This window comes from Lithobates pipiens, unplaced genomic scaffold (genome assembly GCF_037356315.1).
Source record: "Lithobates pipiens isolate NorthernLeopardFrog02 unplaced genomic scaffold, aLitPip1_a1.2 Scaffold_27, whole genome shotgun sequence".
NCBI classification, from domain to species: domain Eukaryota; kingdom Metazoa; phylum Chordata; class Amphibia; order Anura; family Ranidae; genus Lithobates; species Lithobates pipiens.
In genome coordinates, this window is record NW_027507788.1 from 93,371,017 (window position 1) to 93,395,086 (window position 24,070).

Consider the following 24,070-nt stretch of genomic DNA (forward strand, 5'->3'; position numbering starts at 1 on the left):
CCTAAAAATGGGTGTAACATGTTACAAAAGGTGAACTTATCCTTTGAACAAGCTGAGGTTAGAAGCTGATTGGCTACCATGCACAGCTGCACCAGATTTTGAGCGCTCTAGTTTTAGTAAATCAACTCCCCACTGCCTCAAGCTGGACGTATAAAAGACTGATGTTTTGAATTCACTTTTTATTGAAATGGTAAAGCACTCAAAAACATACAATAATAGTTTTAATCAGCTGCAGGGCAATGGGATCAAAATTGCCTCAATCAAGAACAGTGGAAAAACGTGATCAATTTCAATGTAACCGTTGTAGTTTTTCTATTTACATTAACTTTTTCAGTATTATATTATATATTATAATTTTTTACGGTACTGCGTCTGTCAATTTTTTGTTCGGTTTCAAAACAGATCAAATTCTGGGCATCGGTCAAACTCATAGGTGGTGGATTGCATTCTTTATTTTCCTTGAAGTGATATTAGAGGATCATTTTTTTTGACCACTAAAGCCCCGGAACAATTGGCTGTCAATGACCAGGCCATTTTTTGCAATACGGCACTGCGTATTTAACTGGAAATTGCGCAGTCATGCGACGCTGTACCCAAACAAAATTGACATCCTTTTTTCCCACAAATAGAGCTTTCTTTTGGTGGTATTTGATCATCTCTGTGGTTTTAATTTTATGTGCTATAAACAAAAGAGCGACAATTTTGAAAAAAACACTATTTTGTACTTTTTGCTGTAATAAATAGCCCCATTTTATTTTTTAATTTTTTTAAAAGCTAATTGTTTTCTCAGTTTAGGCCGATATGTATAAAAATTGCAAAAAGTGTATTTATTGGTTTGCGCAAAAGTTATAGTGACTACAAATTAAGGGATAGAGTTATGGCATTTTTATTATTATTTTTTTACTAGTAATGGCAGTGATCTGCGATTTTTATTGAAACTGCGACATTATGGAGGATATATGGGACACTTTTGACACATTTTTGGGTCAATTGACAATTATACAGTGATCAGTGCTATAAAAATGCACTGATTACTGTATAAATGTCACTGGCAGGGAAGGGGTTAACACTAGGGGGGTCATCAATGGGTTTACTGTGTTCCCTATGTGTGTTCTAGCTGTAGGGGGATGGGACTGACTATAGGAGATGAGAGATCGTGGTTCCCAGCTCGTAGGAACACACGATCTCTCTCTCCTCAGCTCACAGAACAGGGATTTGTGTGTTTATCCACACACGTCCCTGTTCTGCCTCTTGTGACCGCGACTACTTGTGGTCAGAAGTCATCGCTATCCCCGCTGTGCATTAGGCGCACACCTTCTATCCCTCTCAAAGGGACTGTCGTATAGCTAAAACGGTTCACGGATCGTACCAACCTGCTGCAGTATGATGACACCGGCTGGTCGGCAAGTGGTTAAAGAAAAAGGTGTTATACTTACCTGCCCTGTGCAATGATATTGCACAGAATGGTCCCTTACCTCCTCTTTGGAAGTCCGTTGACAGCAATGTCCACTTTTCCCTGCTTCAGTTGCCTTTTTAGCAAGCCAGATGCTAAGGGGGCACCTGTGTATGCTCTCCCACGTTGGGCTGTGTGCATTCATAAACACACAATGAAGAAGCCCTTCCTCTCAGCACCTCTGTAGTTCAGAAAGCAGGCTCTGTGAAATGTGTGAGGGCATAATGAATATGTGTCACATAATTCAAGGAAGTAATGGTGTGGGAACAGGGATGGCACTCCCACTAAGCGAACTAGAGGTGCCGCCTATGGCGCACTGCTGCCTAGGGGCACAGCCGCAGCCTGCTGACTTACCCGTTAGCCTGGCCAGGGAACATGGAGAATGCGAGTTGGAGGAGGGGAGGCAAAGATGCTGGGCATGAGGTCGGCAGAGGAGGCGCGCTCAGTTGGGGAGGTGGAGGAGGCGACGGGCATGAGGTCAGCGCAGCGCAGGAGGCTTCGGGCACAGCTGAGGAGGCGGAGACGTACCTGTAGTCTGGTGGGTTAGCTCTCTGTTCCTGTCATCTGCGTTTTCCTAGGCAAGACTAATGGCAAATGTCTGACACCTGTCCACTGACTCCTTCTGATATCTGATCCGATACGATCTGCCAAAACCAGAAGGACGGTGGTCCTATTTTCCATCCATCTGGCGGATCAGATGGAAACGGACAGGTGGTCCATTTCCATCCCATTTCCCCATAGAGGAGAGCGGGCTGTGTCCGTGTCCGCTCTGCACAGTGGAACGGATAAGATCTGTCATCGGCGGGTTCAGCGGAAGCAAGTGGAATCTGTTGCATGAAGGTGCCCATGTGAAAGGGGCTGAATAGGAGTAGGCTAAACATAACTACAATACAATGTGGAAATTAATATAATTTGTTGACATGTTGACCATAGATAAACTTTAAAATCTTTTTATTTATGCTTAATGGTGGCTTAAAAGTGGTTGAAACTGACTGACAATTGCTACATGTTTTGCTAGACTAAAGTATAACTAAAGGCAAAACTTTATTTATTTATTTATTTTTCTTTTAGCTTTGGATAGAGTGGAGAGGGATTAAAACCCCTATCCGGCTTTTAGTGCGGTCAGTGTCCCAAGATTTGCCCTCCCTATTTGCCCCGTTTACCCCTATCATTGAAAGTGATAGTAAAAGAAAATCCCAAATTTTGGGTTGTCCCCAGAAAAGTAATAAAGGGGAAATGTTAAAATGGGGAGTTTTGGTGACCTGGTGGAGGGGGGGGGATGTGGGGGGTCTTAATTTGAAGCGATTTTGGCTAAATCTGACAGGGATTATAACCCTCCCTTACTCTATCGAAAAAAAAAAAAAGACAGTTTTGCCTATAGTTCTACTTGTACTAGTTTCCTACCAGAGCACTGTTAATTTTTTTGCACACATGTTGAAATCTGCATTTTTATTGCTAGAAATGACTCTAATTCCCCCCCATAAGTAAAAATTGAATAAAAGCATAGACCCTGGAGATTGAATAAAATGGTCGTAGTTGCAATTTTTTTTAAATTGAAGTCAATCATAAAGGAGAATAAAATAATTTTGCATCAGGTATGTTCCGATTTGTATCCAGATAAGTTTCTTAGGTATGTGAAACTGCATGTACGAAAAGTTAATGACAATTTGGCCAAAAACATATCTCTACTAACATGGTGTATTTACTAATATTTCCCCTATTTTAATGTGCATATTCTTTAAAGCTGAAATCTATTCTGATATGTTATATTATGTCTTCCATGATTCCTTCTTCTCCCTCTCATCAATGACATTTTTATAAACTCTGTTTCATTATTTAACTTACCTTAGACCCAGTGATGATGTACGTCTCTGTGCTGCTCTATGCAATGCAGGCCGATCATGGCTGATGGGAGAGACTGACAGAGTGCTAGAACCCTCAGCCCTGATCAGTGGGCTGGGTTTGAAGAGGAGTTATGCAAATATCAAACCTATAATCAAGCCCATACCTTAATGGGCAGATGTCTGGGGGAGGGGGCCATACTAGGCAAACATCATTTGCATACAGACTGCCCTAGATAACACTTACATGTGATGTTGAGCCTCCAATGCCCACAGCTACACTAACCTCATCTCGACTAGTCATGTGCACTGCCAAAAATGTGTTTGTTTTAGTTCCATTTTTTTTTTTTTCGTTTTTCGGGTCATTTGCTATGATCGCAATTTGAAAATTCGTAAGTTAGAAATTTGAAAATAAGATAGAAAATCCGAAATCTCAAAAGAATAATTAACTAACTAATAATAACTATTAAATTATAGGTATTGAAATTTCCTTTCAAATTTGGCTGTTAGTGAATGTAAAGAATACAAATTCATCCGAAGTTACGAATTACCTGAAGTAACAAATGCTGCATCTAAATAAATGGAACTGAACGAATTAATAATAATAGTAATAATAAAAACTTTTTATTATTATTATTTGTTATTTTTTATTATTACTTTGTTACGTTCCATTCGTTTAGGTACTTCATTTGTTATTTTGAATAATTCGTAACTTCTGATAAATTGGTATTCGTTATGTTCATTAACAGCCAAATTTGAAAGGAAATTCCAATACATATAATTTAATCGGTAGTTATTATTAGTTAGTTATTTCAGATTTTCGAATTTTGAATTTACGAATATTTGGGAAAATTTGTTAAACGAGTTTTCATTAATTTAGATATTTCTGAATTAACGAATTTGTTGAAACTAGTTAGATTGTAAGCTCCAATAGCAGAACCTTCCAAATCCTTCTTTATTGAACTGTATTGTAATTGTACTGTCTTTCTTTATATTTTAAGTTAGTTCTGCACAAACTGTTGGCGCTATATAACTCCTGTATAATAAGAATCTAATGATTAAAAGGGGTGGGTCAGGGACAGTCAAGCTGGGGAGGTACAAGTAGGATGATGCTGGATGTCCTCCAGCCAGGAACTGACGTGGGCTCTAGCTCAAGTAGAAACAACCAGGCACATCTCAAATGTAATGAAGACAACAAATAGTATTGTCCTATGTTAGTGAGGAATAAGTATGTACATGTCCGGAGCGTCTAGAGCTCCAGCTCTTCATTCCAGCATCCTGGCTTTAGCTATGGCATTCTCCTTGTCTACCTGTCTGCCTGTCCACCTGTAATGTAATTAATGTGGCCAGTGTCTGGGTAGAGACCAAACCTGATTTAAGACAGACAAACCTTCAGTCTCATGCTTGTGATAGAGTGTGTAATATCTGATCAAGCTACCTGTCTGTCTGCCATGCTCTGCTAGATTGGATTTCCCTTTGTATCTGTGTATGACCTTGGATCAGATACCGACTACTCTCTGAACTCTGCCTACCTTTTACATGGACTATTATTGAACTACTCTGCCTGTCTGCCAACCGCAAGTACCTGTTTGCTTTGCTTAGTTCATGCATGCCTCTTCAGAGTTATTGTCTCTTCTCACTATTGCATTGTGTATAAGTCCTGGGGGCAACCGAGTACCGGTAGGCCTGCTTTCCTTATAGTAAAGGGGGCTTCTAAAAGTGAAGAACACAGTAGCCAGCTATTGTGTCTGGCCACCTGCATTTGGAGTAAGTTTGACAGTAAGTAAAAAAGGCGAAGGCTAGGTTCATAGTACTGTGTTTAGGAATGCACACAACATTTTTCACTTTCTCAGCATGCATAGAAGCATGTTACCATTTAGCAGAGGAGTGGTGGTGCCATTTATTGACCCATGCGGTCTGGTGCAGAACATTGTTTGAAAAGAGTCAGGGACTTCTTTTCAGCATTTCTTGTGTGTAGGGATGACCACGGAAAGGAATTGGCTGCCCTTCATGAAATGCACAGAAACGCTCCTGTTCTCAGTTGCACATGTATGGTGTAAACTGAGCCTAAAAGTATTATCAAAGGCTACGAAAATCGCTTCAACAATAATTTATCGAGTTTATTTGTTAGGCAATAGAGTTATAATTGCATGGTCTTAGAATCAGAATAACCTCATTGCATTGGTTGTTTGAAAATGTCTTCTTTTTTTTTTTTTTTTTTTTTTTATTGAAATGTTTAATGTACAACATTACAAAGCAGAGTTTTATTTATATTATGTAGTGTTTATTTGTACTGAGATTGTTCTTTATGTTCCTCTTTTTGAAATGTCTCCCTTATTCTCTCCAGTATGGTTTTGGTTTTATACTCAACCCATTCCCTAGTCTGCTCCACCGGCTTCTGTAAATGGTCTTCATAGTAGGTGTTCAAGAATCCTCCAGTCAGGTTAATGGCTCCTTGTACCCGATTGGCTGCTCTTCTGAAAATGGGAAACATAACATTTGAAATAATGTAGAACTAGATTTTCCAGGATGTCAAAGTACCCTAGCCTATGTTCCAGTTTAAGCTAATGCCATGACCGCTGCTCCAGATTTCCTGTTTGAGGGTGGCTACTTTCTCTTTCAGTGGCCTTATGGAGCCACTCTATCATGCAGGGACTAGAGTGGTGTCTCCATACACTGTGTGCATCAATAGAAACACAGAGCACCAAAGAATGTCAAGGCATTCCTATTCTCCTCTCTGCTCCTTCCTTCGTAAAGAAAAGAGTTCCCTGCGGGGGATTGTACGGGTAAAGTTATATTTGAGGGAAAAAAGTATCAAGAGTATGTAAAAGTAATTTTTTTTGTTATTATTATTATTACAACATCATGTTATACAAATTACAGACATAGGGTATACATTACAAATACACTTGCTTTTACATTTGCTTTGTTTGTTGAATTACTCATAGACTCCAAAAGGGGAAATATACTTGATGTGATTGTACAAAATCCCAACATGTTTCGGAAAAAAGGGGGGAAATGGGGGTAACAGTATTCCCTTCCTTCCTCAGGGGTTTAAGCAAAGTCCTGCTGCTATAAAGATCCCACTAGAAAAATTGTTAAGAGAACAAAAACAACAACAAAACACAAACAACCTTCAGCACATGGAGATCATGGGAACATGATGCCCCCACATGCTGAGGGTTGTTTGTTGTTATTGTCCACTGTAAACTCTTTCCTGTGCGAGCAGGAGCCAGCAGTATTGTGAGCTTTACACTCCAAATGCTGGGGTAAGAAATGTAACAAATATTATACTGGAGAATGTTTATTTTATTGTGCTAAGCTAAAAAAAAAAAACTCTGAGGGTTCAATATTACATTTAATGCAATTGCACCTAACAGTGAGACCTTCAAGGCAGTCACTTACCCGAACAAATTCCAGGCAGTGGAGTTGGTGACCCTCTCTACCACTGGTTTTGTGAATGGTGTGACATAATCACTCACTACGCTTGTCAGGATGGTGGAGGCTCTCCAGTCATCAGACTGCATATCGGTGGGAAGTCCAGAAACATGGTAGATTGAACATACTGCTGGGCCAATATGTAAAAAATGAATATATTGGTTACACAGAAATAATACATAAGTATATTTTGTTTATAAGCCTGAAGAAAGGGTCTTGGGGATCTTAAAGTGGAACTTTATCCATAACAACCCGATAAAAAATAATGTTCTTTAGGAAGGAACATATATTACACAGGAATAATTATCCTACCAAAATAAATGTGTGATGTAAATTGTCTTCAGAATTGTTATCTCTTCTTGCTGAAGGCTGCCATTTTGCTGAAGCCCAGAACCCTTGAGCAGCAGTAAATCTTTAACCGCTTCAGCCCCAGAAGATTTTACCCCCTTCCCGACCAGAGCACTTTTTGTGATTCGGCACTGCGTCGCTTTAACGTTTTTGCGCTATAAAAAAAGTGTCAATTTTGAAAACGCATTATTTTTTACATTTTGCTATAATAAATATCCCTCAAAAATATATATAAAAATTTTTTTCCCTCAGTTTAGGCCAAAATGTATTCTTTTACATATTTTTGGTAAAAAAAAATTGCAATAAGCGTTTATTGATTGGTTTGCGCAAAGGTTAGTGTTTACAAAATAGGGGATAGTTTTATAGCATTTTTTTTATATATATATTTTTTTTTACTAGTAATGGCGGCAATCTGCATTTTTTATCATGACTACGACATTATGGCAGACACGTCAGACATTTTTTACACATTTTTGGGACCATTGTCATTTATACAGCAATCAGTGCTATACAAATGCCACTGGCAGTGAAGGGGTTAACCACTAGGGGGCAGGGTAAGGGTTAAATTTGTCCTGGGGAGTGTTTCTAACTGTGGGGGGCGTGGCTACGTGTAACACATCACTGATCTCTGCTCCTGATCACAGGGAGCAGAGATCAGTGACACTGTCACTAAGCAGAACGGGGAGATGCTTGTTTACATTAGCATCTCCCCGTGAGACGATCGCGTGTATCCCCGCAGCGATCGAGTCCACAGGACCCGCGACCCGACTCACGGAGGTCCCGGGCCAGGTGGCGTGCACGCAATGGCATGGTGACAAATCTAAAAAGGGCCGTACAGGTACGCCCATTTGCCTGTCCGTGCCATTCTGCTGACGTACATTGACGTGCACCGGTCGAGAACCGGTAACACTGTCAACACATCAGCCTCTACATTTTTGGCACAGTGCGAAAAAATAGAGATCAACTGAGCATTTGCTGAGTAGGTTGAGCCTGGATTTTAAAAAAAGTATAATTTATTTATTTTTAATGTTTTAAAAGGGGCCAACCTGAAGTGATCTAGCAGGACTTCATTTTATGACTAAAGTCCCACTTTAAAGATTGTAAACCATTTAAGTGTATGTCAAGCCAAAAACATTTTACTTTTGGATAGAGTGTTGAATGATTAAATAACCTCAGTCCAATCCATCCTTCGCCCCCACTTGGGAAGTGCACAGCCAACTATTTATTAGAGTTCATGCACAAGCAAAGCCAGCACCTCAGGTTGCAAGTTGAGGTTCCAAGAAGACAGAACCACATAGACTTCTATCTAGGTGGTTATGTCATCCTGCACATTTTTGCACTTTTTTTACACTTTATATTTATGCACTTTAAAACCTCAAAAACATCTTAAGCTCAATAAGGTTTTACACCCTTCATGACGAGAGCTTTTTTTGCTATTCGGCACTGCGCTATTTTAACTGGTAACTACACGCTGTACCCAAATTAAATTTATATCATTTTTTTTCACACAGCTTTATTTTGGTGGTATTTAATCACCACCTTTTTTTTTTATATATATAAATGAAAAAAGACCAAACATTTTGATAAAAACTATTTTTATTTTTTTCTGTAAAACATATTTAATAATAAAAAATTTAGGCCAAAATGTATTTTGCTACATGTCTTTGCTTTGGTAAAAAAAAAAATCCCAATAAGTGTATATTGGTTGATTGGTTTGCGTGACAGTTATAGCATCTACAAACTATGGCGTATATACTGGATTTGTTTTTAATATTACTAATGGCAGTGATCAGCAACTTATAGTGGGACTGTGATAGTGCAGAGTCCAATCTGACACAGGCTGGGAACTGACTGACACTGACATCACCAGTGAAACCAATACGGTGATCAGTGCTAATGCTATACAACGTCACTGTACTAATTTCACTGGCTGGGAAGGGGTTAACATCTAGCGGCAACCAAAGGGTTAACTGGGTGTAACTTGTGTAATATGTGCTGCTTTTATTAATCGATGTGGCTGCTACTGCCACATCACTGCTCCGTGTACAAAGCCCTGTGTTGTTAGTATGAGAAGAAGAGAAAATGGGTCCGGGACTTTATTTTTCTTTAAAAGCCAGCAGCTACAAATACTGCAGCTGCTGACTTTTAAAATAGTGACACTTACCTGTCCAGCGCGCCTGCCATGTCGGCACCCGAAGCCGATTTCTCGATCGTCTCTCGGGTGCTGCCGCCACCATCTTGGGTATGGGAATCAGGAAGTGGAGCCTTTCGGCTTCATTTCCCGGTTCCCTACTGCGCATGCGCGAGTCGCGCTGCGCAATAAGAACGGTCCCCACTGCCTCTGGGATCTGTGTGTGTCCAAGCAGGCAGCGGGGGACTTTCGGAAAGGGGCGTAATCTACGCCCCTTTCCGCAGAGAGCTATCCCGGAAGTGGGTGCAGATACCTGTACTGTACAGGTACCTGCACCCCCCTCCCCCCTGAAAGGTGCCAATTGTGGCGCCGGAGGGGGGGAGGGTTCCGATGAGCGGAAGGTCCACTTTAGGGTGGACCTCCGCTTTAAGTATTACATTGCATGTATTTGTCACTATGCAATATATATGATGGCAGCACCATCTTTATGCATTTTGTAGGGTGTGCCCCATAAATATCTTGTTTATCATTGTGCTGTGTTGCCTCCCTGGCTGCATGTTTCATATAAAGTCCCAAACCTTGCTCTTGTATACCTGTGTTGTTAGTAAACACAGTGCTCTGGACTGTCATTCGCTAAGTCAGTCAGCAGTTCCTTATATCATTTGCATAGCTCCCAACTGTCCCTGATTTGTTCCTCTGTCCCTCATTCCTCCTCATTTGTCCCTTATTTTGATCTGATATATACAGATGTATATAAAATGCACTTTTTATCTAGCAAAAAGTGTTTTCCAGCGCTAAACCTTTCATCTGATTTCTAAATTGTTGCATTTGTAAATTCCAAAAGCCAATATAAAGGAGGCTGCTCTTGTTTTTTTTGTACAATTCAGCTCTTTTACGTCAGCAATAAAGCAGCACTATTTTTAGCGCCACTTTACTGTCGTTTTAGCAGCGCTATTCGGCCACTAGTGGGGTGGTTTTAACCCCCCGCTAGTGGCCGAAAAGGGGTTAAATCCACCCGCAAAATGCCGCCGCAGAGGCGTTTTGCTGGTGGTATATCAGGAGCGGTGGAGGAAGCGGTGAGTTCACTACTCCTTCGCCGCTGCAAAGAAGCTGCTGGCAGGGCTTTTTCTGATGCCCTGCCAGTGCACTGCTCCAGTGTGAAAGCCCTCCGCCTTTCATGCTGGAGTGAATGGAGCTGCTTTTTTTCAGGCTGTTTTGAAGACACATGGACTGATTTGCATTTTTCATTTATTAGTTTTATATTCAAGCACAACACATTAGTAGTATATGAGGACCTGGGTTGAGCTCTCTTCTTAACCTTTGGGTCATGGGTATGTGCAGCTAAACACAGCTCAAAGAAAAGTGAAAGTGGATTGTGGGACTTTAAATGAGGCATGGATATGTATTTGAAATGGTCTGGGATACCTGAAATATTATTCATTGTCACTGTCCCTGCGGGAAAATCTGTATACCCATAAAGAATTGCTAATCAATCCAATAAATTAAATACAAATACTGAATAGTAGGTATATATAATGTATCATAATATATAATACATGGATCATGCAACAAGAAGCATAATTAATTGTAGTAATAATCGTATTGACATATTTAATGTATATAATGGATAGACATAATTGGTACAAGCAATCACAATTAAAAAATTGAATGGACATACAGAACAGGTGAACATGGTTATCCTAATAAATATAACAATAAATTAATAAAAGAAATTCATGATTGTAGCAAACTTGGCTTGGCATCCCTGAGTATGGACTCTACGTGTTTCATGGCGATTTCAGCCAATCATCAGGAGTGGGATGCATCAAAAAATCGCTAAATAGAGAGATGAAATAAATGAGTAAATTGGTCGGTCACAGTCTCAAATGAAAAATTATTGCTTTCTAAAAGAGAGCAGGTGTTGAATGTGAATGCATTACCTTTGGCCACGTTCAGATAAGTCACCCAGCAGACCCAAAAAGGAATAGGATGGTGACACTGAATGAACCGTCATCGCCATGAAACGCGTAGAGTCCATACTCAGGGATGCCAAGCCAAGTTTGCTACAATCATGAATTTCTTTTATTAATTTATTGTTATATTTATTAGGATAACCATGTTCACCTGTTCTGTATGTCCATTGAATTTTTTAATTGTGATTGCTTGTACCAATTATGTCTATCCATTATATACATTAAATATGTCAATATGATTATTACTACAATTAATTATGCTTCTTGTTGCATGATCCATGTATTATATATTATGATACATTATATATACCTACTATTCAGTATTTGTATTTAATTTATTGGATTGATTAGCAATTCTTTATGGGTATGCAGATTTTCCCGCAGGGACAGTGACAATGAATAATATTTCAGGTATCCCAGACCATTTCAAATACATATCCATGCCTCATTTAAAGTCCCACAATCCACTTTCACTTTTCTTTTATCATTATAGGGATGGAGGCATGCTTATGTTGCATTGGGGTCCAAACAGGTCACGCGCTTTTTAGTAAACACAGCTCAAACACACATGCAAGTGCAGAGTTCAGGTATGGGCTACCTATAGAGTGCAGAGTTCAGGTATGGGCTACCTATAGAGTGCAGAGTTCAGGTATGCGCTACCTAGAGAGTGCAGAGTTCAGGTATGGGCTACCTAGAGAGTGCAGAGTTCAGGTATGGGCTACCTAGAGAGTGCAGAGTTCAGGTATGGGCTACCTAGAGAGTGCAGAGTTCAGGTATGGGCTACCTATAGAGTGCAGAGTTCAGGTATGGGCTACCTAGAGAGTGCAGAGTTCAGGTATGGGCTACCTAGAGAGTGCAGAGTTCAGGTATGGGCTACCTATAGAGTGCAGAGTTCAGGTATGGGCTACCTAGAGAGTGCAGAGTTCAGGTATGGGCTACCTAGAGAGTGCAGAGTTCAGGTATGGGCTACCTAGAGAGTGCAGAGTTCAGGTATGGGCTACCTAGAGAGTGCAGAGTTCAGGTATGGGCTACCTAGAGAGTGCAGAGTTCAGGTATGGGCTACCTAGAGAGTGCAGAGTTCAGGTATGGGCTACCTAGAGAGTGCAGAGTTCAAGTGCACTGCAAAGAAAATACAGAGTTCAGGTGTGCGGCGTATCCTATCATTGGTGTCAGTGGAAGAAATAGTGCCAGATAAAGGCAAGGTCCACAGTTTTGAGAGCTTTGTAGAGATTCCTTCTTACTTCCTGTTGTGTCTCTGGGACAGGAAGGAAGGGATCTCCCCACCAATGATACACAGACAGAAAAAGTTTGATTTAAGTTCTAAAAGGACACATGCAAATCACTTACCTAGCAGACATACGAGTGCCACATTCCAAACACGGACTGTGATCTGCATTGTGTAGAGATGTCCTAATGTGCAAAATGGGAAAAACTATTATTACATGTTATGTATATTTAACCACTTCCCACCCGGCCAATGCGTATATACGGCCGGGTGGGAGCCGCCTGCTCCTGATAGGACGTTTGGGAACGTCATTCAGGAGCAGCGGGATCGCGCGCGCGCGCGCCCGCGCAGCGGCGCGATCCCGATGTGCTCGTGTCACCCGGACACGGCACATCTCAGATCGGCAGGAGGGCTCTGTGATTGGCCCTCCTGATCACATGACGGCCGTGTCCAATCACGGCCGTCATGTGATGTAAACAAACAGCCGGTTGCTAGGCAATCGGCTCTCCTCTCCTCACACGGAAGTCACCGCTGAGGAGAAGAGAGCAGATCGCTGCAGCCGGCTGATGATCAGTGAGTATGGGCTGCTTTTTACAGCTTTTTACTCACTGATCATCAGTGTAGTGTACACACACAACACACCACACAGTACAAACACAGTCCCCACATATGTCCCCAAAACACACATGTCCCCAAAACATACATGTCCCCAAATAATAAAAACACATGTCCCTAATAATAAAAACATGTCCCCCACATATGTCCCACTAAAATCACATGTCCCAATGATTATCTGCACACATATGTACGTGATCACCTGCACACATATGTACATGATCATTTGCGTACATATGTCCGTGATCACACAAACCAATTATTATACACTTAACGGAATTTTTTTTACCAAAAACATGTAGCAGAATACATTTTGGCTTAAATTTATGACAAAATTTGATTTTATTGGATTTCTTTTCAAATAGAAAAAAGAAAATATAGTTTTTTTTCCAAATTTCCGCTATTTTTGCGCTTATATCGCAAAAAAAAAAAAACGGAGTCGTGAATAAATAACACCAAAATAAAGCTCTATTTGTGCGAAAAAAATGATAACAATTTCATTTGGGTACAGTGTAGCATGACCACGCAATTGTCACTGAAAGAGCGAGAGCGCTGAAAGCTGAAAATTGGGCTGGGAAGGAAGGGGGTGAAAGTGCCCTGTATTGTAGTGGTTAAGCATCATTTCTGGAGAGGGGGGCATATTGTGTTCTGTCATCATAAGCAGGCACTGAAATTCATATAGCAAACATATTTTTTAAATGCTAATTGCCTGACTGTTATGCTGACCCATTAGCCGAGTTGGGCATTCTCTGCATACATTTTAAATAAGTAAAGCCGGAGGGCCAGCATGACATTTTTTTAAAGTGAGCTCAGCAGTTTCAGTCTTTGTATTTCCCATGACAGTTACATTTCTTAAACACACTGAATACATATTAAAGCATATCTAAACTGCACAGAAGCAATATGTTGCAGATTACCAGTCCTTAGATGTGGTGGCTGCATTTGTTTTATTTTTTTTTAGGCCTTTTTTCCTTGTATTTTCTCCTGGAGATCCAGCCAGTAAGTCTTGTTATTTTTCAACTTCCTCTAACAGACCAAGCTGTCCAGCAAAAGTAGAAGTTAGAGGGTTGAGACAACCCTTACCACTGATAGCGGAGCTTACAATGGTCAGATTTTATTTAAAACTTTTATCCCAAAAGGAACATGACTATTGTTGCAGTCACTTATAAAGTGTTATCTGAACTTCAGCTTTGTTACCCAAGTCCATCTGAATCTGCTTGTCTGACGCTCCCCTCTCCCCAGACTGACAATGCTGCTGTCCAAAGGTGTCTCCACTGCTCCTCCATCCAGAGTGGAGACACCCTAAAATAGGAAGTTTGGCACTAGCTGAATCAGGAGAAAAAATAATACTTTTTTTTTTCTTTAACCGGTTCCCGACCAGCGCACGACGATGTACGTCGACAGAATGGCACGGGCAGGCATATTGGCGTACAGGTACGTCCAATCTTCAATGCCGCCCTGCCATCGGGAGCGCGCCGCCGGTGGTGCGCTTCCGCGCTGGTCGGGACCCCCGTGAGTCCGGTCGCGGGACCCGCGAACTCGATCGCCGCGGGCATACCCGCGATCGTCTCACGGGACGGCTGAATGGAGGAAATGCCGTGTAAACAGCATTTCTCCATTTTGCCTAGCAACTAGTGACGCTGATCTCTGCTCCATGTGATTGGAGCAGAGATCAGTGTTCACTAAATGAAAGCCCAACCCCCCCACAGTTAGTAACACACCCCTAGGAACACTTAATCCCTACACTGCCACCCACTGGTTAACCCCTTCACTGCCAGCGTCATTTACACAGGAATCACTGCATTTATATAGCAGTGATTACTGTATAAATGACAATGGTCCCAAAAATGCGTCCAAAATGTCCGATGGGTCCCCCACAATGTCGCAGTCACAATAAAAATCGCTGATCGCAGCCATTACTAGTAAAAAAAAAAAATAATAAAAAATTATTAATAAAAATGCTATAAAACTATCCCTATTTTGTAAACGCTATAACTTTTGCGCAAACCAATCAATAATCGCTTATTGCGATTTTTTTTACCAAAAATATGTAGAAGAATACGTATCGGCCTAAATTGAGGGAAAAAAATGTTTTTTTATATATTTTTGGGGGATATTTATTATAACAAAAAGTAAAAAATAATGCGTTTTTTTCAAAATTGTCGCTCTATTTTTGTTTATAGCGCAAAAAATAAAAACCGCAGGGGTGATCAAATAGCACCAAAAGAAAGCTCTATTTGTGGGGAAAAAAAGGACGTCAATTTTGTTTGGGAGCCACGTCGCACAACCGGGCAATTGTCAGTTAAAGCGACGCAGTGCTGAATCGCAAAAAGTGGCCTGGTCTTTGACCAGCAAAATGGTCCGGTCTGTAAGTGGTTAAACGAATGCAGCCGCCACATTTAAGGATTGGAAAGATGCAATATATTACATTTTGCTTTTGGGTTTAGACACGCTTAAAGTGATACTAAACACGGAGGGGTTGGTTTACTAAAACTATAGTGTGCAAAGTCTGGTGCAGCTCTACATAGAAACCAATCAACTTTCAGTTTTTTTGTCAAAGTTTAAGAACTGCAGTCTGCTCACATAATTTGTAATAAAAACATCTTTGCCATTCTGAAGCTTCCCTCCAACCACTTTGCATATTATTTTATATATACTTTGATTCTGTACTTGCCAAATATGCTGCATAAATCTCCCTCCACCAGGGGCGGACTGACAACTGATGGGGCCCCCGGGCAATAGAAGATCATGGGGCCCCCTGCGTCCCAAGCCACACCTGGACAGGGGGACATTTGGGGGGAGCACAGCACACAGGGAGACCCTGGGAGGGGGAAACTGGGGTTGGAGAGCACATAGAGGGACACTGGGGAGGGGGGGAAGCACACAGGGGGACACTGGGGGGAGCACACAGGGAGACCCTGGGAAGGGGAGAGGGCACAGGGGGGCACTGGGGGAGGGGGAAAGCACATGGGGGACACTGTGGGGTTGGAGAGCACACTGGGGGGACCAAACAGGGGGTCACTGGGGGGAGAGCACACAGAGGGACACTGTGGGGGGGAAGCATACAGGGAGACCCTGGGGAGGGGGAGAGGGCACAGGGGGACACTGGGGAGGGGGGGAAATCACACAAGGGGACACTGGGGGATCACACAGGAAGACCCTGAGGGGGTGGGGAGCACATAGGGGGACACTGAGGGGGTGGGGAGCACACAGGGGGACACTGAGGGGGTGGGGAGCACACAGGGGGACACTGAGGGGGTGGAGAGCACACAGGGGGACACTGAGGGGGTGGAGAGCACACAGGGGGACACTGTGGGGGGTGGGGAGCACATAGGGGGACACTGTAGGGGGGAAAAGGGCACAGGGGGACACTGGGGAGGGGGGAAGCACACAGGGGGACACTTGGGGGAGCACAGGGGAGACCCTGGGAGGGGGAAGCACACAGGGGGATACTTAGGGGGTGGGGAGCACACAGGAAGACACTGTGGGGGGTGGGGAGCACACAGGAAGACACTGTGGGGGGTGGGGAGCACACAGGAAGACACTGTGGGGGATGGGGAGCACACAGGAAGACACTGTGGGGGGTGGGGAACACACAGGAAGACACTGTGGGGGGTGGGGAACACACAGGAAGACACTGTGGGGGGTGGGGAACACACAGGAAGACACTGTGGGGGGTGGGGAACACACAGGAAGACACTGTGGGGGGTGGGGAACACACATGAAGACACTGTGGGGGGTGGGGAACACACAGGGGGACACTGTGGGGGGTGGGGAACACACAGGAAGACACACTGGGGGGAGCACACAGGGGGACACTGTAGGGGGGAGAGGGCACCGGGGGACACTGGGGAGGGAGAAAGCACACAGGGGGACACTGGGGGGAGCATACAGGGAGACCCTGGGAGGGGGAAGCACACAGGGGGACACTGAGGGGGTGGGGAGCACACAGGGGGACACTGTGGGGGGTGGGGAGCACACAGGGGGACACTGTGGGGGGTGGAGAGCACACAGGAAGACACTGTGGGGGGTGGGAGTACACAGGAAGACACTGTGGGGGGGTGGGGAACACACAGGGGGACTCTGGGAGGGGAGAGGGCACAGGGGGACACTGGGGAGGGGGGGCACACAGGGTGGACACTGTGGGGGTGGGGAGCACTCAGGGGGACACTGGAGGGGGGCACACACAGGGAGGCACTGGGGGAGAGCACACAGGGGGACACTGTGGGGGGCACACAGGGGAACACTGGGGGGAGCACACAGGGGGACCCTGTGGGGGGAGCACACAGGGGAACACTGGGTGGGGGGTGAACACACGGGGACACAGGGGGGGAGTACACAGGGGGACACTGGGGGGGCATGGGGCACACAGGGGAACACTGGGGGGACACACAGAGGAACACTGCGGGGGGACACGGGGAACACTGGTGGGGACACTGGGGGACACAGGGGAGCACTGGTGGGGGACACAAGGGGGACACTGGGGAGGGGACACACAAGAGGACACTGGGGGGACACACAGGGGGGCACACAGGGGGGCACTGAGGAGGAGACACACAGGGGGACACTGGGGAGGGGACACACAGGGGGACACTGGGGAGGGGACACACAAGGGGGCACGGGGGGGACACACAGGGGGACACACACAGAGGGACACTGGGGGGGACACACACTGGGGGGGACACACACAGGGGGACACGGGGAGGACAAACAGGGGGACATTGGGGGAGACGCACATTGGGACACTGGGGAGGGGGACACACAGGGGAACACTGTGGGGGGAGAGCATACAGGGGGTTAGTGTGGAGAGCACACTGAAGACTGGCCCGGGGCCCATACATCTGTACTGCAGTCACCCCCTCCCTCCAATGGCGGGCCTCCAGTAAAAAATGTTTTACTCACCCCGGTCATGCCTGTAATCAATACCGCTAACAGCGCGCTGCTCCCCGCCGACCCCTCCTCCCTTCTCGTCCGTCCTAGGTGATGTAGTGTACAGTGCAAGCACCAGCGACGGGCGGGAAGGAAGGAGGAGCCGGCGGAGAGCAGCGCGCTGTTAACAGTATTATTACAGCCTCTCGTTGGGACAGCCACGGACTGAATGACCAATGGGTCAGTCCGCCCCTGCCCTCCACTGAGTCTGGCTGCAGCCATTTTAACTGCTGCATGTTCATTTCCTGGATTTACACAGACACACACAAGCACACCTCCAGCTCTGCATCTCTCATTGGCCTGCTTATGACTCATCCCCCCTCCCTTCCTGGCAAACTCTCACGAACGTGCATGACGTCATAAGCCTAGGCTTATTAACTGGTTCCCGACCTGTTCCTGTACTTATACGTTGGCAGAATGGCACGGCTGGGCAAAGTAACGTACCCGTACGTTACTTTGAATTTCCCGGTGTGTCCCCAAGCGCTCGCCTGACGCTCGCTCCATGACCGTGCCCGCGGATCCCGTGGACTCGATCGCCACGGGGATACCCGCTCCCTGTCATCGGGAGCAATGATCAGTGTGTTGTCACACACAGCCACGCCCCCAGACAGTAACACGCCCCTAGGATACACTTAACCCCTCCCCGCCCCCTAGTGGTTAACCCCTTCGCTGCCAGTGACATTTTTACAGTAATCAATGCAATTTTATAGCATTGATCGCTGTATTAATGACAATGGCCCCAAAAATGTGTCAAAATTGTCCGATGTGTCCGCCATAATGTCGCAGTCTCGATAAAAAATCGCTGATCGCCGCCATTACTAGTAAAAAAAAAAGTATTATTAAAAATGCCATAAACTATCCCCTATTTTGTAGACGCTATAACTTTTGCGCAAACCAATCAATAAACGCTTATTGCGATTTTATTTTTTTACCAAAAATATGTAGAAGAATACGTATCAGCCTAAACTGAGGGGAAAAAAAATTGTATTGTATATATTTTTTGGGGCTATTTATTATAGCAAAAAGTAAAAAAAAATGCGTTTTATTTTTCGAAATTGTCACTCTTTTTTTGTTTATAGCGTAAAAAATAAAAACCGCAGAGGTGATCAAATACCACCAAAAGAAAGCAATTGTCAGTTAAAGCAACGCAGTGCCTAATGGCAAAAGCGCTCTGATCAGGAAGGGGGTAAATCCTTCCGGGGCTGAAGTGGTTAAACCCTTTACAACCACTTTTTGTTACAGGTAAGCCTATAATTGGGCTTACCTGTAGCTACCCCGGATATCTTCTAAACCTGCATAGTTTAGGAGATATCCCCTGTATCAGCATGTGCCAACGTCATTGACAGATGTGCACTGAAGCAATGGCACATACGTGGCGTTTCTTCAGCTAGTGTGCCATTACCGGTGGCTTGTGCGCACATGAGCGGGAGTGAAGTCATCGTTGCTCCAGCCAATCCGGAGCCTACGATACCCGGAAGTAACTCCGGGAGCGATGTTGTCGGCTGGAGCGGTGTATTATTAAACTGCTACAGGGGCTTGGATCTAAGGTGAGTATTTCATAATGAGCTAGTATGCTATGCATACTAGCTCATTATGCCTTTGTCTTACAGTTTTTTTTTTTTTGTGGGTTTACAACCACTTTAAGGCTGGGTTCACACTCACATCGCATGCCTCCCAGCGGCAGTTCACACTGCCCTATGTGAACTGCTGGGAGTGTCAGTGAAAAGTTAATGACACCTCCAAATCAGTTTGCATATCACAGTGCGATCTGCAAACTCGGACAGGAATCGGATCGCATGGTGTGAACACCCATGCGATCCGATTTTGCTGCGGACCAAAAAAGGGTCCTGTGCGAGTTTGGGCCGGATGTGATGCAAATTCAGCCATACTATCTGTATGGCTGAAATCGCATCGCACAGAGATCACATGTGATTTGCACTGCAGTGCGGTGCGAATCACATCCGATCTCATAAACCGCAGCAGTGTGAACCCAGCCTTACAAACAGGAAGTGGTTGTATAAGGTATTTACCTATTTAAAAAATAGGTTTACTATTTAACCGCTTCCCAACTGCTGCACGATGATATATGTCGGCAGAATGGCACGAGTGGGCAAAAGGGTGTACAGGTATTTCCCCTTTAAGAAGCGGGGCTGGGGGCACGTGTGGACCCGCCGTGTTTTCCGTGACCGCGGGTCCCGTGGACTCGATGTCCACCGGGTTCTCACGATCATGTCACAGAGAGGTAGAATGGGGAGATGCCTTTGTAAACAAGGCATTTCTCCGTTCTGCCTAGTGACATGACAGAGATCACTGCGCTCTGTCATCGAGAGCAGTGATCGCTGTCATATGTAATGAAGCCCACCCCCCCCCAGTTAGAATCACTCCCTAGGACACACGTAACCCCTTCATCGCCCCCTAGTGGTTAACCCCTTCACCGCCATTGTCATTTACACAGTAATCAGTGCATTTTTATAGCACTGATCGCTATATAAATGACAATGGTCCCAAAATAGTGTAAAATGTGTCTGCCATAATGTCGCAGTTACCATAAAAATTGCAGATCGCCGTCATTAATAATAAAATAAAATAAAAAAATGAATGCTAAAAATTACATAAAACTATACCCTATTTTGTAGACGCTATAAATTTTGTGCAAACCAATCAATATACACTTATTGCAATTTTTTTTTTGTTCACCAAAAATATGTAGAAGAATACCTATCGGCCTAAACTGAGGAAAAAAAATGTTTTTATATATTTATTATAGCAAAACGTAAAAAATATTGCGTTATTTTTTTTAAATTGACGCTCTTTTTTTGTTTAGAGGTGAGTAAAAAAAAAATAATGCAGTGATCAAATACCACCCAAAGAAAGGTGTATTTGTGGGAAAAATAGGACGTCAATTTTGTTTGGGTACAGCATCGCACGACTGCGAAATTGTCAGTTAAGGCGACGCAGTGCCAAATAGCAAAAACTGCTCTGGTCAGGAAGGGGGCAAATCCTTCCGGGGCTGAAGTGGTTAAAGTTAAAACAACATGACCAGAAGATTTAATAGATGTAGAGTTGAAAAAAATTACTGAAGGTCCGCTTTAACTGAACAAGATGGAGTTAGAAACTGCTTGGCTACCAGTCACAGCTGCACCAGATTTTGCACATTCTCCCTTCTATTTCTGTATGTGGATGATGGCATTGTAATTATTTTAATTAAAAAAATCCAAGTATCTTCTTTCCTAATTGATAAACAGCTGTCGTATGACCCAGTTCTTTCCTAGCCTGTCTGCAGGGAAACATAAGCAGGAGCAGCTTCTAGTCCTCTGTTGCTGGTCACGTTCAAAATAAAAAATAAATAAAAACAAACAGCCTTTGGAATGCAGAGTAAAAATACATAATTAATATCTATAAACTGTTTTAAATTGTCATGCAGGTATATATTTGAACTTAAATGTTTCTTATTTTTTGCCAATAACATGATGTGGCCAGATTTCTGCCAATTACAGTCATGCCCCTCCAACCTGTGTCTTAGAATAACAGGAAGGTGAAGCCACTATTAATCTACATGTAATATCTCATCCCCATTGTGTTTAGCTGGTTAGTGCGCATGGAGGAGGATGGGAGTAGGCTGTCATGTATCACTGTGTATACACCCACATGTGTGACTCCATAGTTATATGGGCTGCTCAGATGTGATGGGGATAGCAAAGAAACTCACTGAAAACTGAGCATGCACTGCTCTGCAAAATCCCCAACTGCAGTGGGGACATGGACAAAAGGGGGAGAAAGAGATCAGACAGTTTTTTTTGCAGAATACAGAAAACGCATCCCATAGTGACTGAGTGAGTATGAAGAGCATGTAATACACCATTTATTGATAGTTTTTGACCACTTCCAGACCGACCCACCGACTATATACGTCGGTATTTTGAAGAAGAATATCGTTGTTATGAAACCCCGGTGTGCTCTTCTTCAGCAGGTGGTCAACTTCAAGATAAAAGTGGTCTCTGTAGCGGATTCAACACAAGATAACTTTTATCAGTGGCATTAAGGGCCCTCCCCACTCCTGCCATGCTCCAGTGCCCTCTGCCGCTTACCGGCACCATCGTAGGGGCGGAGGCAATTGGGATCCTCTCCCTAGCCTGACATGGAGCTGAGGGAGGGAAAGATGGCCCCCACCTGTCTCCATACCACTGCATAGCTCTTCAAGGGCCATTTTTTTTTATGACTTTTTTTTTATTGCATTTTAGTTTAAATATGGTATCTGGGGTCTTTTTGACCCCAGATCTCATATTGCAGAGGACCTGCCATGCTTTTCTTCTATTACAAGGGACGTTTACATTCCTTATAATAGGAATAAAAGTGACATTTTTTTTTTAAACGTACCCCATCCCCCCGAGCTGGCATGAAGAAGCGAACGCATATGTAAACAATGTTCAAACCACATATGTGAGGTATTGCCACGATCGGTAGAGTGAGAGCAATAATTCTAGCCTGAGACCTCTCTAACTCAAAACATGCAACCTGTAGAATTTTTTAAACATTGCCTATGGAGATTTTTAAGGGTAAAAGGTTGTCGCCATTTCAATTTTCAAGCGTGACATGTTGGGTATCAATTTACTCTGTGTAACATCATCTTTCACAATATAAAAAAAAATGTGGGCTAACTTTACTGTTGTCTTATTTTTTAATTCAAAAACGTGATTTTTTTCCCCAAAAAAGTGCTCTTGTAAGCCCTTGTACACACGGTCGGAGATTCCGACAACCAAATCCATCGGATTTTGTCCGTCGTATTTTGTCCGAAACTGTTGCATACACACGGTCGGACAAAGTTGTCAGAAAATCCGACGTGATGACGTTATTTCGTTACGACGGGACTACGTTCAGGCTTGTAGCCAATAGCTTTGGTGTAGGAATTTGATATGAGCATGCATGGCACTTTGTCCGATCGGAATTCTCTACACATGATCGGAGTATGTCCGATCGGAGCATTTTGTCTGAAAATTTTACCAACAAGTTGGAAAACTTGGTCCGTCGGATACTCCGACGGAAACAGTCCGATGTAGACCACACACAGTCGGAATATCCGACAAAACGGTCCGATCGGACACATTTCGTTGGAATCGCCGACCGTGTGTACAAGGGCTAAGACCACGGTGTGACAGAAAGTATTGCCATTTTATTCTCTAGGGTGTTCGAACCCCCAAACATTATACATTTCTTTTCTAAGTAATTTTCCCAGCAAAAAAAAAAAAAAAAACTGTTTTTAACTTGTAAACAACACATCTCCAAAAGAGGCTCCTTAATTGGTTAAAATACGTTTGCCATAACTCCATCAGTACCACCAGCAAAGCAGCTTCATTATTATCCCATTAAATAAAGCAGAAGAGAAGCACGCTGCATTTTGAGATTTCATAAATTGCCACGTCACAAATGTTAATTCTCCATTACGAGCGTTAGTTTACAAGGCTGACTGCTTCCAGCTCATCCTTGCTTCCGAGCATGCTTTTGTACTTTGGACTTTTGTCTGACGGACTTGTGTACACGCTCGGAAAATCCAACAACAGACATTTAAATGTCCGTGGAAAATTTTAAAGCTTGCCATCCAACATTTGTAAATGGAAAATAACAACAATATTCTGATGGAGCGTACAAACGGTCGGATTTTACCAACAGTCATCACACAATTCCCGTCGGAAAATCTGATCGCATGTATGAGGCTTTAAGGTAGATGTGAAATTAGAACAGCCCAAGATCTGCTTTTTTTTTGGCACGATTATTTTAAAAAGGAACCGCAGAATCATTAGGCATTTACCACTGACAAAAGAATTTTAAACTGAGAAATGAATTTAAAAAAATGACAGACCACCTTTAGTAAGCTAACCACATCCATACATAAATTTAAAAAAAAAAAGTTTTAGGTAGTTTCAATGCATTAAGTATTTTTTATATGATTCCTGACTCTCAAAAAGTTAATTTTTTTTACTGTACCTGTCGTTCCTTCCCAGTCCTCCTCTGTCTCCACGAAGTTGCAATGCCTTTTTTGTCTTTAAACTGCAGACCCGTCAGCAGTTTCATATCAATGTCCAGTCATTGACCTCTCTGACAAATGGATGAGGTTGTACA

The 24,070-nt window shown here is 43.5% G+C and overlaps 1 protein-coding gene across 2 annotated transcripts; it reads right to left on the reverse strand.

Moving 5' to 3' along the window:
- Positions 1 to 5,389: 5,389 nt before the first annotated feature.
- LOC143933995 (uncharacterized) lies at positions 5,390 to 24,070 on the reverse strand. Of its 2 annotated transcripts, none has more exons than XM_077457220.1 (4): positions 23,936 to 24,070; positions 12,532 to 12,594; positions 6,700 to 6,862; positions 5,390 to 5,771 (listed from the first exon to the last, which is right to left on the reverse strand). In XM_077457220.1, exons 2-4 carry the CDS (start codon positions 12,578 to 12,580, stop codon positions 5,579 to 5,581), a joined length of 405 nt encoding a protein of 134 aa, XP_077313346.1. In that variant the 5' UTR covers positions 12,581 to 12,594; positions 23,936 to 24,070; the 3' UTR covers positions 5,390 to 5,578. The 2 variants fall into 2 exon arrangements, with proteins under 2 accessions (XP_077313346.1, XP_077313347.1); XM_077457221.1 differs by having other exon boundaries at positions 6,700 to 6,859; positions 23,936 to 24,063.